The sequence below is a fragment of the Typopeltis vanoorti genome, chromosome 26, assembly GCF_054136105.1.
Source record: "Typopeltis vanoorti isolate ZY-2024b chromosome 26, IOZ_Tvanoo_1.0, whole genome shotgun sequence".
Taxonomy (NCBI): domain Eukaryota; kingdom Metazoa; phylum Arthropoda; class Arachnida; order Uropygi; family Thelyphonidae; genus Typopeltis; species Typopeltis vanoorti.
Genome location: NC_143574.1, coordinates 2,533,915 through 2,550,591, shown reverse-complemented (window position 1 = coordinate 2,550,591; position 16,677 = coordinate 2,533,915). Strand labels below are relative to the sequence as shown.

Here is a 16,677-nt window from a genome sequence, read left to right as displayed (position 1 = left end):
TATTATATAACTGAAGTTATTTGAATTAAGGTGTGTAAATTTGATAACAGACTAAAGTATTTCTATCTGATAATTTTCGAATCAGTTCTGTTTAATCTTTTCCCCTGCCACAACACACACAATGAGAATTGATTTCGCTGCAATTTCCTCCAGCTCTTTTCTCTTCATCTCTAATATGAGAAGAAACTCAGAAACAGTGCCACTCTAGTTAAAATAATAAATCTGCTTCAAAAAATTTCCTCCCATCTTCAAATTAAAAAAACTCAAAAAATTTCTTTTTCACCCACTTCAATATTTGTAGCTTGAATACCAACTTAAATAATGAGCTAATATATTCTTGGTTTAATCCTTTATCCAAGTGTAAGCAAACAAAATTTGCACCTGAACTATTTTCAGGACTGGGTAACTTGAATAAAGAAGCTAATGACTTTACATCACTTGCCTTAGTATCCCACAATGCAAAGCACATATCCTTACAGACAGGTATAATGCTATGCATTATGGGAAGGGTCACTACCCAGACTGATTTCAACCTTTATTGAGGTCTCATCAGTGGGAGCCAGACCCAGAGATGATACCAAGGTCAAACCTCAAAGATTGAAACCGGTCTAGGTAGTGAACGTTCCCATAATGCATAGCATTATACATGTCTATAAGGATAGGTGCTTTGCATTGTGTGATACTAAGGCAAGTGATGTGAAGTCATCAGCTTCGTTATATGAGTTGCCCAGTCCATAAAATAGGTCACGAGCAAACTTTGTTTGGTTACACTTGGATAAAGGATTACACCAAGAATATAATTTCTTGGCATCTTTAATTTATAGTATAACCAAGTGGAAAAACTTCAATCGTTAAATAATGAGCACAATCATGCACAGAACATTAAAACCAAATTATTGTTGACCGAATCCCAAATTACTGCTACAATAGCATCTTAACTGTCCTATGCTTTGTACAATACCTTCCAACACCATAAGGATGAAACATATGATTTTGTACAGTCTAAACTTTCTTGACACAGAATGCTAAATCTTCTGTTTTTGACCTTTTATAGGTTAAGATTTTCTGCTCGAACTATGCATCATTCATCAGCTGTCTCTACCACTTATTATCCTTGAATTTTAATTTCCTGCAATCCAAATACCTTAAAAAGTGAAAATGTCTTTCTTGTCAACTTTAAATGTCCACAATTTCAACTAGCTCTCTTTTCCAGTTATACTGACCAAACTGGAAGAGAAGCCAGAGTATCTGCTGCAAACTGTTCATCTACTTTCAATACTCTCAATCATAAAACAATCTAGATCTTTGCTTTACCAGTTCGGCTTCAAGATACTGTTAAACTGAGGTTACCTCTCCTCTTAGAAATCCAGATCTCATAAAAGGGTCATCTCTAATGGAATGCCTTCTCCTTCAAAAAATTTCTTTCGGACACTAGAACACCCCCAAGTAAAAAAGATCAGAGACATTTTACTATTTTCAAATGTCAGTGTTTCTGCTCTTTTTCTTCAAATACCTGTGATTATATTTCAGAAATAACCCATGTTGTGGAATAAGGGGCTTAATTCCCCACTCTGTTCAAAATTCTTATCTAAAATTCAAGCCAATGTTTTTCTTAAAAAAAAAAAAAAAAAAAAAAGCATAAGTGGCTTTAGCTTCAACACAAAAGCTATCATTTTATTTGCAGCTTACACTGAAGGCTGTAACAACTGCAAAAATAGTAGTCAGGTCTTCTGGTACCTTGCAAAAGCCAGTATGTGTAATTTTTGTCATTTGTGCTCTTCTCCTCTCCATCCCCCATCAGATGGCATTCTTAAAACACTACCTAAAAATACAGCTGCTCACATCTGCCACATAGAATGGAAGCAAGCTCATATTCAGCAAGCCCTGATGGCATCTTCAATAAGCAGGGTACTGCACTAAGCAATGAAATTCATCTTTTACTTTAAAAATGTTCAAACATTCATACTAACAGTGGGATTCAAATTCACAGCCTGTTAGAGAGCAAATATGATAGCCAACAAGCCATCAGATATATTAATAATAATGCCATACTTTTTTATAATTAATATAAAACTATTTTTATAATTAGAACTGTTACTAATTAATATATTCCCAATTAAGCAATCTGCATAACTTTAGAAACATTTAAATTTTATTTATTATACAATTATTTAATTGTATTATTTTACCTTAGGTTTCTTATTTGGATCAACTGTGACAGGAGCTGCTTCAGAGAGGCTGCTGTATTGTGGAGAAAAATATAAAAAGAATTGGTGATAAGATAATAAGACATTCATTATTATAATGACCAAATTAATGTTTTTGTATGGAAAACAAACCAAATGTTTATAAATTAAAGATAACAAAAAATTATATTATATTCTTCGTTTAATCATTTATCCAAGTGTAAGCAAACAAGTTTGTGCCTGAACTATCTCTGAAATATATCAGCACATCTCCTTGCAGACAATGAAAAAGTAATCTAATGAAAAAGTAATCTTTTTCATTAGATTCTCTATCTCTAATTTGTCATTGAGGGAAGACACCTACTCTACAACTCTGTTTCCACCACATAATTCACCAACTACACCAAACTGCCATCACCACCATCTGTTGCCCACAACCACCACTAGTATTTTTTGATTGTAAATTGTGTGTGTTCTGAAAGTCAGTTTTGTCTGCATGTGGATGAAAAACCAGTTCCCGGGAGAAAAAAATCCTGCTACCTTCGTATAAGATTGACTAACTCACCTTTAATTGGAGAAAAAAAACCATTAAGATTCCACCCATCATGACAAGAATCAAACTTATGGTGGGTCAGTTCTATATGACTATGCCTTGAACACTTTTGCAATTTACCTCTGACATGATTTTTTCCCACTCCTCAAAGTGTCAATGTTTGTTTCTGTGCAATGTATTTATAGCTCTACATCTATTAAGATTATATATTATAATAACCATCTTCTCACATCAACAAACCAATTTAGTCACAGAACTCCTGTTGCTGGATGTTTTCTAGATGGTGGATCATTGCTAAGTATGAATATCCTGGCAATGGGCAGATTTCATGATACTTCAATGGTCATGACTAGCACACTACCATATGCAATTTTAAGTCACTTACTGGCATGATAATACAAATGAGACAATGCATCTAATAAACTTGCACTTAAATCATAGTCTTAGCACCATTTCCTTCTCTCCTCTTTCCACATACCAACATGATATGTTTGCTAAGAACCCACACAGAGCAACAGCAGTAAAATTCTTAACTAGCTCATTCTGAAAGTCTTTAGATCATTATCATTAATAGCACAATATATACTTAGTGGCTGGTCAACACAACTATTTATAAGCTGTGCCTCAAAAAGTAGTTTTGGAGCTCTAGATAACACCTCCGCCCCACTGAAATTCAAAAAACCTCCATGGAGTACAAAGACTCATCGCAGAAGATCCAATCTATTCACACAATTTATCATACCTCTCCTTGAACCCATTAACAAAGCACTTAGAACTGACTCTGGCAACCCATTTCATTCATCCACAATTCTCCAAGCAAAAAATCTGGTCTTCACACCCCTACTAACCGCACCTTTATTCAAACTTCCAGGATTGATCTCTTGATCTGGTCCCTCTGGCGAAATGCTGAATCAATCCTATAAAACCCTTTAAGCAACTTAAAGGTTTCTATCATATCCCCTCTTTTTCTTCTATCAACCAACTTCTGCAAACCACACACCCTTCAATCTATCCTCATAGGAAAGATTTTACAGGCCACTCGCCTCTGAATCCTTTCCCCACCACTTCCTCATTCCCAAGGTGACCAGACTTGAGCACAGTATCCAGATGTGAACATATCAAGACCTTATGAGGAGGAATAACAACTTTCTATCTCTACTTGTCAATGTATTCTTCAATAGCCAAGTAATCTTATGGACTGCATTAGCAATATGTTCTCTAAACTTTACCTCTCTATCACCACCCCTGACTCAATCTTTAGCTTCATCTATTTCCTGGAGTACAGTGTCATCAATGTGATACACGGCTTGTAATCTATTTTACCCAAAATGCATAATTTCACATGTCTCCACATTGAATAGACAGTCATTATCTTTTGCATATACTGACAGCCTATTTAAAATCTTCCTGCAATCTCTTCACATCACCTTGATTAACTATTCCTATCCTACTCTTAATTTATGCTCACACATAGACCTACACTTTTTTTTTTACTGTATAGGCATTCGAACCGAAAATCCTATGAAATAGGTTGGTTACTCCTTATTCCAGGAGTGTCTTATGTCTGTAGAAGCATGTGTTCACTGGGCCAGTTTTCCTGTTCTGGGAGACAAAAAGTCCAAGTTACCAGGTTTAAAAAAACCCTACCTCCATATGAGACCAGCTAACTTACCTTTTGTCAAAAGAGACCAAATAAAGGTTCCTCACGTCACTGACAGGAATCGAATCCAGGTCTTTCTGACCAAAGATCTTTATCTATATCAGTGATAGCAGACCTATGACACACGTCAGCACTGACACACCTTGGATGTTGAAAGATATTGGTATTCTGATGAAAAAAACTGCGATAAATCGTATAAGATCGCTCTCAGTTAAGGCGAAGGTAAGTTTCGGTTCATTGAAAGAATTATATTTTATAGTTAGCCTATTTTATTTTGTAGTTAGCTTATTTCTATTTTATTTTATAACTAACCTATAAACAACGAGCATTTTAAGTTTGCATTTTCTTTCTTAATCATTATAATTTCTGCATAGTCATATGATATAAAAACTTATAAAAATTATTATCAATATTATACGATACAAACTTATAAATATGTGCTTTATATATTATAAACTTAAAGTTTTCATTTGACTTCTGTGTGAAATTCCTTCATGCATGCATTCCAAGTCTCTCAACTGAGTAATACAAATTCTAAACAAATTTAAAACCATTTTAACAGAAAATATAATTAATATAATTCACAGCATTAAATATTGAATTTATCTGAGTAAATAATGAAAACATTTTTATAGTTGCAATAAATTCAGCAAATTTTGTTAAATAATGCAAATAGTAACAACTTACGATGATGTCGCAACAAAACTCTATTAAATAGCTGCTATTTAGTAGCATGATAAAGAGTAAAACATAACAAGGTTGCTACAAACGTACCGGTAATAAATCTGGCAACCCTGCTGAAAGAAGTAGTGGTAGTCTTGCATGGTCTGCCACTTAAGTAATTTGAGTTGCTGATGTATAATTAATTTCCAGTAATTGTTATTTCTTATTAATTATTACTGCTTAATTACCACTATATAATTGTGCTCTTTTTTAATTTGTGAACCCTTTTACAATGGCAGCTAGCACTAATAAAAAACTAAAATTATCACAGAAAGGAAGTGGAAGAAATTTCCAAGATGTCTGGACTGAAGAATATGGTGTTATTGATAGAGGCAATAAAGTTCTGTGTAAATTGTGTAAGCTATCTATGAGTATAACTTGTAATGTAAGAAGACATTTTAAAACTAAGCACAAATGGCTCCTAGAAAAAACTTTTGAAGAACACAAAGAATACATATCGCAACATCTAAAACTAGCAGAATCACAATCAGAAACTTTAATTAAATTTGTTTCAGGACCTTCAAATTTAGTAGCCACAAGTTACAGTATTTCACATACTATTGTTGAATATGGGAAACCACTTAGTGATGGTGATTATATTAAAGCTTTCATGAAGTGTGAACCATTTTTATTTGAGGACTTTCATAATAAGGAAGCTATTGTAAAGTGCATGAAAGAGTTACCATTAAGTAGGAATGGTATTAAAGACAGAGTTATATCAATGAATGCTAGTATAGAAAATCAAATACAACAAGACTTGAACTCATGCCATTGTTTTTCCATTTGTCTCGACGAAACTACAGATATTATGTCATCAGCTCGATTGGCTATTATTGCAAGGTACGTTCATGGTGATTCTATGCATGAGGAATTGATAAAGTTAGAAAATTTACCTCAAAACATGACAGGTAAAGACATATGCAACTGTGTTGTTCAAGTGTTCCATGAGAAGCAGATAGATTTATCGAAAATATTTTCGATTGCAACTGATGGCGTGCCTAATATGGTTGGCCGTAATGCCGGTTTTATCAAAAAATTTACAGAATATGTTGGTCATCCCCTGGTTTGTTTCCATTGTATTATACATCAGGAGACACTGTGTGTGTAAGTGTGTGTGTGCAATCAGGCTTAAAGGATTTGGATGATGTGATGAGAATTGTGACAAAGGTAACTAATTTTATTGCTGACAGGGCTTTAAACAAACAAGAATTTAATTCACTTTTAAGCGAAGTTGAATCAGTGTATAACGGTCTATTAATATACAATAATATTCGATGGTTGATTCATAGCCAAGTACTTGAACAGTTTGTTGAATACTTAAATAAAATTAAGTTATATTTAAATACAAAGGGTATGGAGCATGAATTTTCTCAGTTGAATGATAGATTCTGCTTGGCTCAGTAAGCTGATGTTTTTCACAGATTTTTTATTGCACCTGAATGAACTTAATATACAATTGCAAGGTTTTGGAAAATCTGTCGATGTTATGTTTGGCATGATCAAGAGCTTTGAGAATAAACTCAAAATATTTCAACATGATTTAGAAAGTAACAATTAAGTATTTCCCAAGAGTGAAATTTTTTTTAACGAAACCAGCCCCAAAAATCGTGAACAACATATTGACCAATCTATCAAAGTTCTAAAGTCAATAACTGAGCAGTTTTCTTCTAGATTTGAGCAATTTTGAATGTTGGAACAAACAATCCAATTCATAAAGTATCCTGATGAAACAGAATTCGTGGATCTTAAGTTAGATGGCTTTGAGTGGTTGGATTTAAAAGATCTAGAAATGCAACTAGCCAACTTCCAGTGTAATCCTATCTGGAAAAGAAAGTTTATTGCTCTTAGAAATGAATTAGAAAAACTTGAGTGGGAACATCTGCATGATACTGTGTGTAAAAATTCAGACTGTAAAATTCTAAGTGTGTGGAATAGCCTTCCCGAAAACTTTCATGCTCTTAAAATCTTTGCTAAAGCTCTTCTAACAATTTTCTCTTCTACATACTCTTGTGAAACTCTATTTTCTGCATTAAATAATATCAAATCGAAAGGGAGAAATAGATCGAGCAATGATTTGAGCGCTGCCTGTGTAGCAATAAAATGTTAAAATATACACACTATAGCCCTTCTACAAAGCAACTTTCTACCCAATACTCAGCAACAGAAAAATCATTAAATGTAAAATAAGTTTGTAATTTCACTTTATTAAATTAATTGTATAATATAAATTCATAGATTTTATATCAATGTCCTATTAAATAAATAGCCTAATATGATATGTATAAGTCACCATCTATGATTTTGTAGGTTTTTTTTTTTTTTTTTTTTTTTATGTTGGGCCCATACGAGGTTGATTGGTCAACCTATAGTACATTAGTACTGTGTATGGGTGGTGGGTTGGGAAAGGAGGAATTTGTATACATTTGATTTCTATGACTTTAAATTATATTATATTTATTTATAATTTCTTATAAATTTATTAATATATTTATAATTTCAAAATTATTTTTATTTTTCAACATAATCTCCCTTAAGACTAATACATTTATTCCAGCAATGGAATTTACTAATAAATTTACTCCAGCCATTATTCTCAGTAAGATCTGCTCTACAGCTGCAATCACCTCTTGATTCGAAGAAAAATGCTAACTAGTGAGGAAGAGTTTTAGTTTTGGGAAGAGATAGAAAACAGAAGAAGCCAAATCTGGGGAATGGGGTGGATGTTCCAACAATTCTTAGTGCAGATCCCTTAATTTTCCCATTGCCAAAACACTTTTGTGGGCAGGTACATTGTCCTGATGAAAGATGATTTTTTTTCTTCTGCAAACGGGTTTTTGTCTAGTCTGGTTAAAAGATCGGAATAATATTCCCTGGTTATTGTTTTACCCTTTTGAAAATAATTAATAAACAAAATGCCTTTAGCATCCAATACACTGATGCCATGACCTTTTCTGCTGATGGAACCGACTTTGTCTTCTTTGGCGGTGAACAACTGGCTTCTGTCCACTGTTTTGACTGCTGTTTGGATTCTGGTGTGTAATAGTGAATCCAAGTCTCATCCATAGAGTGCCTGTGGAAATACTAGTGATGGTAGTTGGCAGTAGATGGCGTTGGTGTAGTTGCAGTCAGTTAGTGGATTGAATAGTGGAGACAGAGTTGTAGAGCAGATGCCCTCCCTCGATGAGTCCTTGGACTCCCTGGAGGTGTCAAATGATAATAATAATAGTATTCGTTGGGAAACACAGCACGTGGGAGACTGTTCCACAGAGCAGCAGTTGTAGGGATGAAGGAAGAGGAAAAGAAATTTGTTCCGTTTGTTTCTAGGTGTACTGTGAAGGGATGTTGTGCAGCAGCTGCATGTGTTCCAAAGAGCTTAGTACCGAGCAGGGGAATTATTGATGTTATTTCGGATGAGCATTTCCCATGGAAATATTTGTAGAATATACTTACTGCAGAGACCAAACGCCTGTGTGAAAGTGGGGGGTGGGTTGGTAAGGGATGGATAATTTATAAGTCTAATTGCCCTCCTCTGTATTGAGTCAAGCATTTTGGGAGAGCTTTTAGGGGCCCCACCCCATATGTGGGAGTAGTATTCAATAGTGAGTGGATTTGTGACTTGTATAATATTAGTAGCTATTCAGGGGTGAAGTAACATCTTGAGCAGAAGAGAAATCCTAGTTTTTTTGAGGCTGAGTATGCAATGTTTGAGATATGTTTGTGCCAGGAGAAGTTTGATGTGAGGGTGATTCCGAGGAGCGAGATCTCAGACTGTCTGAAAATTTGGGTATCATCGAAAAGGATACTGGGAAAAAGTTGTTCTTTTTTTTTTATGGGAAATAGTACAGAACTGGGTTTTGTTGGCATTGAAATTTATGAGGTTATCCAAACCCCATTGTAGGATGGCTTGGAGATCGGAGTTGAGGGTGGTGGTGGTTGATGTTCTGTAGGATGAGGTGAGTTGTGTAGGGTGAGGCTTATCAAATGCAAGTGAGGAGTGTAGCGTGCTGTTATCTGCAAAACTGTGTATTGGGTAGGAGGTCAATTGCAGTAGGTCATTGATGTATAGCAGATACATCAAATTTTATATCATCAAATACATCAAATAGCAGATACATCAAACGTTAAATTTATAATGCATGTATGCAAGTGGCACATCAACAACATCAATATTTAAAAAAAAAATGTTTGATACACCTGGGTGAAAAGGTTCGCCATCACTGGTCTATACCGACTGAGCTACAGAGGCTCGATTAACTATTACTCTACCTAATTTCGCATCATCTGCAAACAACTGAATATTTCCTTTCAGGTTAATTCTTACATTATTTATGTATAAATTAAATAGTGATGGTCCCAGCTGAACCTTGTGGCACACCACTACCCACCTGTTTTTGTCTCAATTCTGCTCTCCCTATACCACTTTTTGATATCTGCCCAGCAGCCACCCTCTTATCCATTTAACCAGTGTCATAAATATCCCCATTTGTTCAAATTTGCATAACAGAGTTCAATGTGGTATTCTGTCAAATGCCTTTGCAAAATCCAGCAGAATCATCATGTAGCCATTACCTTTATCCAACTCTGCTGTTATTCTATTATGAAAGTTAGTAAATCACTAGGGCATGACTAACCTTTCATAAAGCCATGTTGATCCTCATACAGTATCGTATTTATGTACCCATTCTTGAATTCTCTTTTTTACCAATTTTTCTATTACTTTTACCACCAAGCGTGAGATACTGATTCATCTATAATTTGGTACTACAGTCTTAGAACCTCCCTTATGCAAGGGAATTATTTTGCCCTCTTTCCACTCCCTTGGAACTCTACCACAGCTGAGATTTAAAGAGCCTAGTCAGTTTGGGATTTCCTTTGGCCTCCTTGGCTAAATTCTTCTCATAATGATTTTTAATCGGTGAATAGTCTGCTTTTTTCCCAGTTTTTCTACGTTTTTGAGTGCTAAATTATTTCTCTGAATACGAGTGTACTTCAGTGGTTGTTTTTTGGAAGTTAGTTGCTGTCGCGATACAATATATGTTGGTACCGTCGGAATCGAACGCTAACGGTGGAAGACAAAACGAAGCTAAGTTACTGTATTTAGTTATATTTCATTTATTTAATTATATTTAGTACTTAAATGTTCTGATGTTTGTACTTTTTTCCCCTGTTATTTATTAATTGAATAATTATTAAAGATTACGCTACTCGGCAGTAGGGAATGATGGTGGATTCAGCAGCGGTCGCAAGTGGCGTAACGCCAAGTCCTCTGCCATTTAAGAACTCAATTATTAGCAATATCATAAGGGAGTTTGTGGCATGCAGTGCTTGCGGCATGTATGCTTCTCAGGAATTACATATGTGGCTTGTTAAAGAGAGTGGAGAGCGTATGTGTGCAAAGTGCAGGCAGTTGGAGGAAATAAGTACATTAGATATATCCGACTTTGTTGCTCCAGGAACGGAGAATGAATGTAGGAAGACAAGTAGTATGATAGGAGCGAATGAGAAAATAATAGTTGATAGTGTGGAAGGTGTGAGTGACTGTGGAAGTTTAGGAGATGGTTTTGTATGGGAGAGTGAATTTAGATTAAGAGTGACTGACCTGCAGAGGGAGATAGATGAGTTGAAAGAGGAGGTGGAATGTCTAGTGAATGAGAGCAGAAGTATGAAAGATAAGATTAGGAGAATGGAAGAGATAAATGCAAGGCGAATCAGAGTAGGAGAGAGAGAATTTAAGGAGTATGAGTGAAAGGTATGGGGGTGCTAGAAGAGGAGAGAATGGAAACAGTAGAAGACAGGGAATGAGAGAGAGGTATGGGAATGCTAGCAGACGAGAGGATGGAAACAGTAGGAGAGATGGAATGAGAGAGAGATATGGAAGTGCTAGAAGAGGAGAGAATGGAAACGGTAGGAGAGATGGAATGAGAGAGAGGTATGGGAATGCTAGAAGACGAGCGGATGGAAACAGTAGTAGGAGAGACAGAATGAGAGAGGGATATGGAAGTGCTAGAAGTGGAGAAAATAGAAACAGTAGAAGAGAGAGGTATGGGAATGAAAGAAGAGGAGAGAATGGAAACAATAGGAGCAAGGGAATGGTAAGAGGTATAATGTATGGCGACTCAATGATCCGTGGTGTTCAAGATAGGATGCGTGAGGAGTGTTTGCCAGGAGGAACAATAGAAAGGGTGGCTATGGCAATTAAGAGAGGTGAAAGGGTGGATGAGATGATTGTGATGGTAGGAACGAATGACTTGAGTGGTAATGTAAGTCGGGCAGCGAGAGATATGAGATTTTTGCTTGAGACTGTATGGAAGAAGACAGAGAGAGGAAAAATAGTGTGCGTGTTGCCTAGGTATGATAATGATGAGCTGAGCAGAAGAGCGGTGATATTGAATGGCATAATAGCGAGAATGTGTGACAAGAGAGGACTGGTATATGTGGATGCTTGGAGTGCGTTTGAGGAAAGAGAGGAGTTGTATGCGAGAAACCGTTTACATTTGAATGAGGAAGGACGTAGGCATCTGGAGAGATTGCTGTTCTGAACGAGTCAGTGTGTCCCAGGGAGGATGATAGCAGGGGTGGCCTCTTGTGGGAATGGATACTTGGGAGAAGGGAGACAATGTCAGGTAACACTGAGCCCAGTGGAGTCTAGAAGGGATAAGGCTGGGTATAGAAACAATGGCATTTATATGCTGTATACTAATGCCAGGAGTATCCGGAATAAGGGAGAGGAATTGGTGGCGCAGATAGCATCAGCCTGGCCAAAAATTATTGCGATCACTGAGACGTGGTTGACAGAAGGGGATATAACAACAGGAATAGAAGTCGCTGGGTATAGCATTTTTCGTCAGGATAGGAGGGGAAAGCGTGGTGGTGGGGTGCTGCTTATGATAAGTGATGACCTATGTCCTCTAAGAGTGGAGAATTTGGAAGGAAGTGAGACAAATGATTTTGAGAGCGTATGGTGTGAGGTGGAGGTAGGCAAGACAGGATATTTAGTGGGGTGTTGCTACAGACCCAGGAGCACAGAGGATGGGGACCAGGAGATGTTTAGACAGCTAAGTTTGGCAAGTGCAAGAAGAATGATTGTTATGGGAGATTTTAACTTCAGTAGTATAAATTGGAGAGAGGAAGATGCATGTAGCAATAGGGGAATGGAATTTCTAGAATTCTTGAGGGACAAATGTCTTAGGCAACATGTAACAGAGGGAACAAGAGGTTCAAAAATTTTGGATTTGGTTATAGCATCAGAAGAGTTGATAATAACTGAGTTGACGTCTCTCCCACCAGTTGGAGAGAGTGACCATATGGTGTTGACATGGAAAATGAATAGACATGCAGATGTATCAAAGAGACGGGAACTTATGTGGAATTATAAGGCAGGTGATTATAATAGTCTTAGACGTCAACTTCAGGAAGTTTCATGGAGGGAGGAATTGTACGGCCGGGATATCACCAGTGCGTGGGAAATTGTGAAAGAATATTTGTTATCAGCAATGGTAAGTTGTATACCACGAGTGAAGAAGAGGGCACAATTTGGAGTAAAGTGGATGACAAACAACATTAAACAGGAACTGCATGCGAAAAAGAGGCTATGGAAGAGATATAAGGAGACAGGTGAAGAGAGGATGGGTGAAGAATATAAGACACAGGCCAGAAGAGTGACTCGTGTGGTAAGGAAAGCGAAACTGGAATATGAGAGGAGATTGGCCCTAAGATCCAAAGAAAATCCTAGGGAATTTTTTAGCTATGTGGCCAGTAGGAGGAGAAATGACTGTGGAAGAATGATATTGTGGGATAAAAATGGGAATAGAGTGACTGATGCAGAGGACATGGAATTGTTCAATGAACACTTTATTGGAGTATTTCATCCTAGAGGAGTCAGTTTTAATGCTAGAGGGATAGGACTGGTACGAGGTCTGGAGGTACACGAGGAGAGTGTGTTTCAGATACTGAGTACTCTGGATGTCAGTAAAGCTGTGGGACTGGATGGTATTTCGCCACGAGTTTTGAGAGAATGTGCTAGCGAATTGACAATACCTTTAACGTGGCTTTACAATGAAAGCCTGGTTTTGGCAAAGGTGCCCAGGGAATGGAAGGAAGGTAAGATAGTGCCATTGCATAAGGGTGGTAACAGACCAGAAGTGTCTAATTATAGGCCAGTCTGTGTGTCATCAGTAGTTGTTAAGATCTTGGAGAAAGTAGTGAGGGACCGTGTACAGCATTGGGCAGATGAGGGTAATGTTATCTGTGAGAATCAACATGGATTTGTGAAAGGACGCTCTTGTTTTAGCAATATGCTAGCCTTTTATAATAAAGTTACAAGAGCATTAGATGAGGGAAAGGCATATACTGCAATTTTCTTAGACTTGGCGAAGGCATTTGACAGGGTGCCACATGATAAGCTGATATTTAAGTTGCAGCACATGGGTCTGGATGTCAGATTGGTCAACTGGATTCAGGATTGGCTGTCTGATAGGTATCAGAGAGTTGTGTATGGTGGAGCAGTTTCCAGGAGGCAGAGGGTTACAAGTGGGGTCCCACAGGGCTCAGTACTAGGACCTATATTGTTTAACCTTTATATCAATGGCATAGCCAGTGGATTGCAGGGGGATATTCAGTTGTTTGCGGATGATGCGAAGCTGGGAAGGATTATTAGTAATAGCACAGATGTGGTAGCCCTGCAAGAGGATTTAAATAAGCTAGATAGATGGGCAAATGAATGGGGATGTCAGTTTAATGCAGCAAAATGTAAGGTCTTGAGGTTTGGGAAACATCGATGGGATGCTGCATACTCTATGGGAGGAGTTATACTGGAGGAAGTAGGGGAGACAAGAGATCTGGGGTTGATGATTGATAGAAACCTGAAGTTTAGGGGACATATTGCAAAGGTGGTGAAGGTAACACAGAGGATTGCTGCTATTATGAGAAGGACGCTGACCTGCAGAGATAAGAGGGTTATCATTCCGTTGTATAAGTCTCTGATCAGACCACACTTGGACTATTGTTCTCAGATTTGGTCCCCAGGATTTGAAGGGGATAAATTAACTGTGGAAAGGATACAAAGACAGATGACAAAGATGGTTTCAGGACTGTACAAGGATAGTTATGAGGATCGGCTGAGAGAATGTGGACTGCAGAGTTTGGTGGATAGAAGAAGGAGAGGTGATATGATTGAGACTTTTAAACTGTTGAGAGGTGGTTACAGGGTTGACACCGGGGAGTTCTTTCGCTTGGTTGATCGGCGGGAAGGAGTGATGACAAGAGGCCATCCCTGGAAGTTACGAAAGGAAACTGTGAGCAAGAGGGTAAGGAGTGGTTTCTTTGTGTGGAGGGTGGTTGAGCCGTGGAATGCATTGCCTGATGGAGTGGTGGGAGCGAGAACAGTCAGTGACTTTAAAGAGTGGTATGATAAACTTTGTGTTTCTCAGGGGGGGACCTCCCCTCGACGAGTCTTGACAGACTTTATGTCTTAGGAAGGACCTCCCTCGATGAGTCTTTTGACTCCTTGGAGGCCTGAATAATAATAATAATAATAATCTGATTTTGTCTTCCTTGCCATGCTGGTTACCTTTCTTGTACTGCTTGTACTGCTCATGAGTTTGCTGGTTCATCAAGCAAGTTTACCTTTCTCTTTATATACCCTCCACTGCATTTTCTTCTTCTGCAGCTCATGCTTAATGATATTATTCATCCATGTAACTCCTACCTGATTAACCCTCCTTATCCTAGGTATACAATTTATTACTGCTTCCTCTAGATGATGCTTAACTATATCGCATGCACTGCTAACATCCTTACCATGAATTTTATGCCATGACATAGATTTAAGCTTCTTTCTATATTTGTCATAATCACCTGCTTTGTAATTCCACATATTAAGTGACAGACTGAAAAAAAAAAATTATTAACATCCGACCTCCAGGAAGTCAGAACCTCATCGTGGATGTTGTGCACTAACAACTGAAAGAGTTTGAGAAATAGGGAGAAAGAAAATAAGTTACTTTTTTTCGTAGATTAGGCTTAAAAAAAAAAAATTAAAAAAAATTTTTTTAAAAATCAAATCAGTTAAGCATATTAATAAAATTCTAAATATAAAAATAAGGAAAAAAGTAAAAAGAAAAGAGTACATAAAGTCTCAGTTGTCTTTTTTTTTTTTTTTAGAAATCGCTTATTTTCCTTTAACCTAAATTTCATGTAATGTTCCTATTTGCACTACTTACCTATCAATGGGAGAACTAGACCTTGAACTGCACTGACTTTCAGTATTATCTATACAAAAATAATTCACTTAATCATAAAAACTTTTATAAGTCAATAAGAAAAACAAAATGAAATTCAATTTGATTCAAAAATGTAACTTATTCCATTTTAAAACATTTCTTCTAAAAAAAAAAAAAAGTAATTTCAGCAAGTATTAATACTTTCAATAAAATTTAAGTTCATTTATAAAATAAAAGCATAAATTATGAAAAATCTAATATATGTAATATTTATTGGTTATGAAACAGAAATAAATATCATCATGAATATTATGGAAACAACTACTGTGTTAGAGTAAAACTTTACTTTAATATAAACCAAAATAAACACTATGTTTCGACCTTCACATTAAGGTCATTACCTGGATGTATACACGTATATACAAAGCTGTACTACAATCTACATGGTATGCTAAAGTTATTGATCAACGTTTAAAATTATTGGCCTGACCTCTGGTGAAAAAAAAAAAACTTACTACACCAAAGCTAGAGTTATTATTATCAATTAGATTACAAACTTAAATTAAGCTTTAGAGTAACATGTTCACGCACTGAAAAATTACTTATATAAGTATACATAAATTGCAACCAACTAGTATAGATAGTGGCCAATAAAAGCTGAAAAATTTCTTCGAGTCCTGAAGTCAGGGTTTACTGGTAAACTAAGTGAGCTGAATGTGTGCCATCCAAATTCTTGGGATTTTTATGAAACCATTATTATTATCATTACATGACACCTCCAGGGAGGTGTCATGTAATAATAATAATAATTCAACGATTATTATTATTACATGTCCAACGATTCATCAAGGGAGGGTACTTGGGTACTTGCTCTACAGCACCACTCATCCACAACTGATGGCAACTACACCAATGCTGTTGTGTCGGAAAAAAATGAGTCACTTTTTTTTCCCCACCCAACATTAAGTCATCTCAGAAGGAGTGGATAAGGACATGCTTATGCCTCCGGATGGGAAATGTACCAACTAATGTCCCAAGAACATGTAAATATCCAAGTGTGTAAGCTCTGAACAATGTTAAAATAGCCCATGAGTTTAATAGAGAATAGTTGTAAATGAATAGTTGTAAATGAATTAATTAGAATATAAAATCATGTGTAAATTGCCAAGTAAATATGTATAAGCTAGAGCATGTTTTAAGCCATGTAAAAACAGTCCGTGGCCACGGCGTCCAATCAGCAGTCACAGTATGCATGACGACATCGCCGAGTGAGGGAGCCGTTTTGAGGTATAAAGGTTTCGGCGGGGATTCGAATCGCTCTCTTGTCTCATCTCC

At 36.7% G+C, this 16,677-nt stretch overlaps 1 protein-coding gene across 1 annotated transcript in view; it reads right to left on the bottom strand.

The window, feature by feature from the left end:
- LOC150092268 (kinesin-like protein KIF21A) overlaps window positions 1–16,677 on the bottom strand; it is a 524,778-nt gene that overhangs the window by 145,106 nt on the left and 362,995 nt on the right. The window contains exons 25-26 of the mRNA XM_090415090.1: window positions 15,343–15,391; window positions 2,190–2,241 (exon numbers count right to left, since the gene is read on the bottom strand). Of these exons, the coding sequence (XP_090271216.1) occupies window positions 2,190–2,241; window positions 15,343–15,391 (101 nt within the window). The remainder of the gene's footprint in view (window positions 1–2,189; window positions 2,242–15,342; window positions 15,392–16,677) is intronic.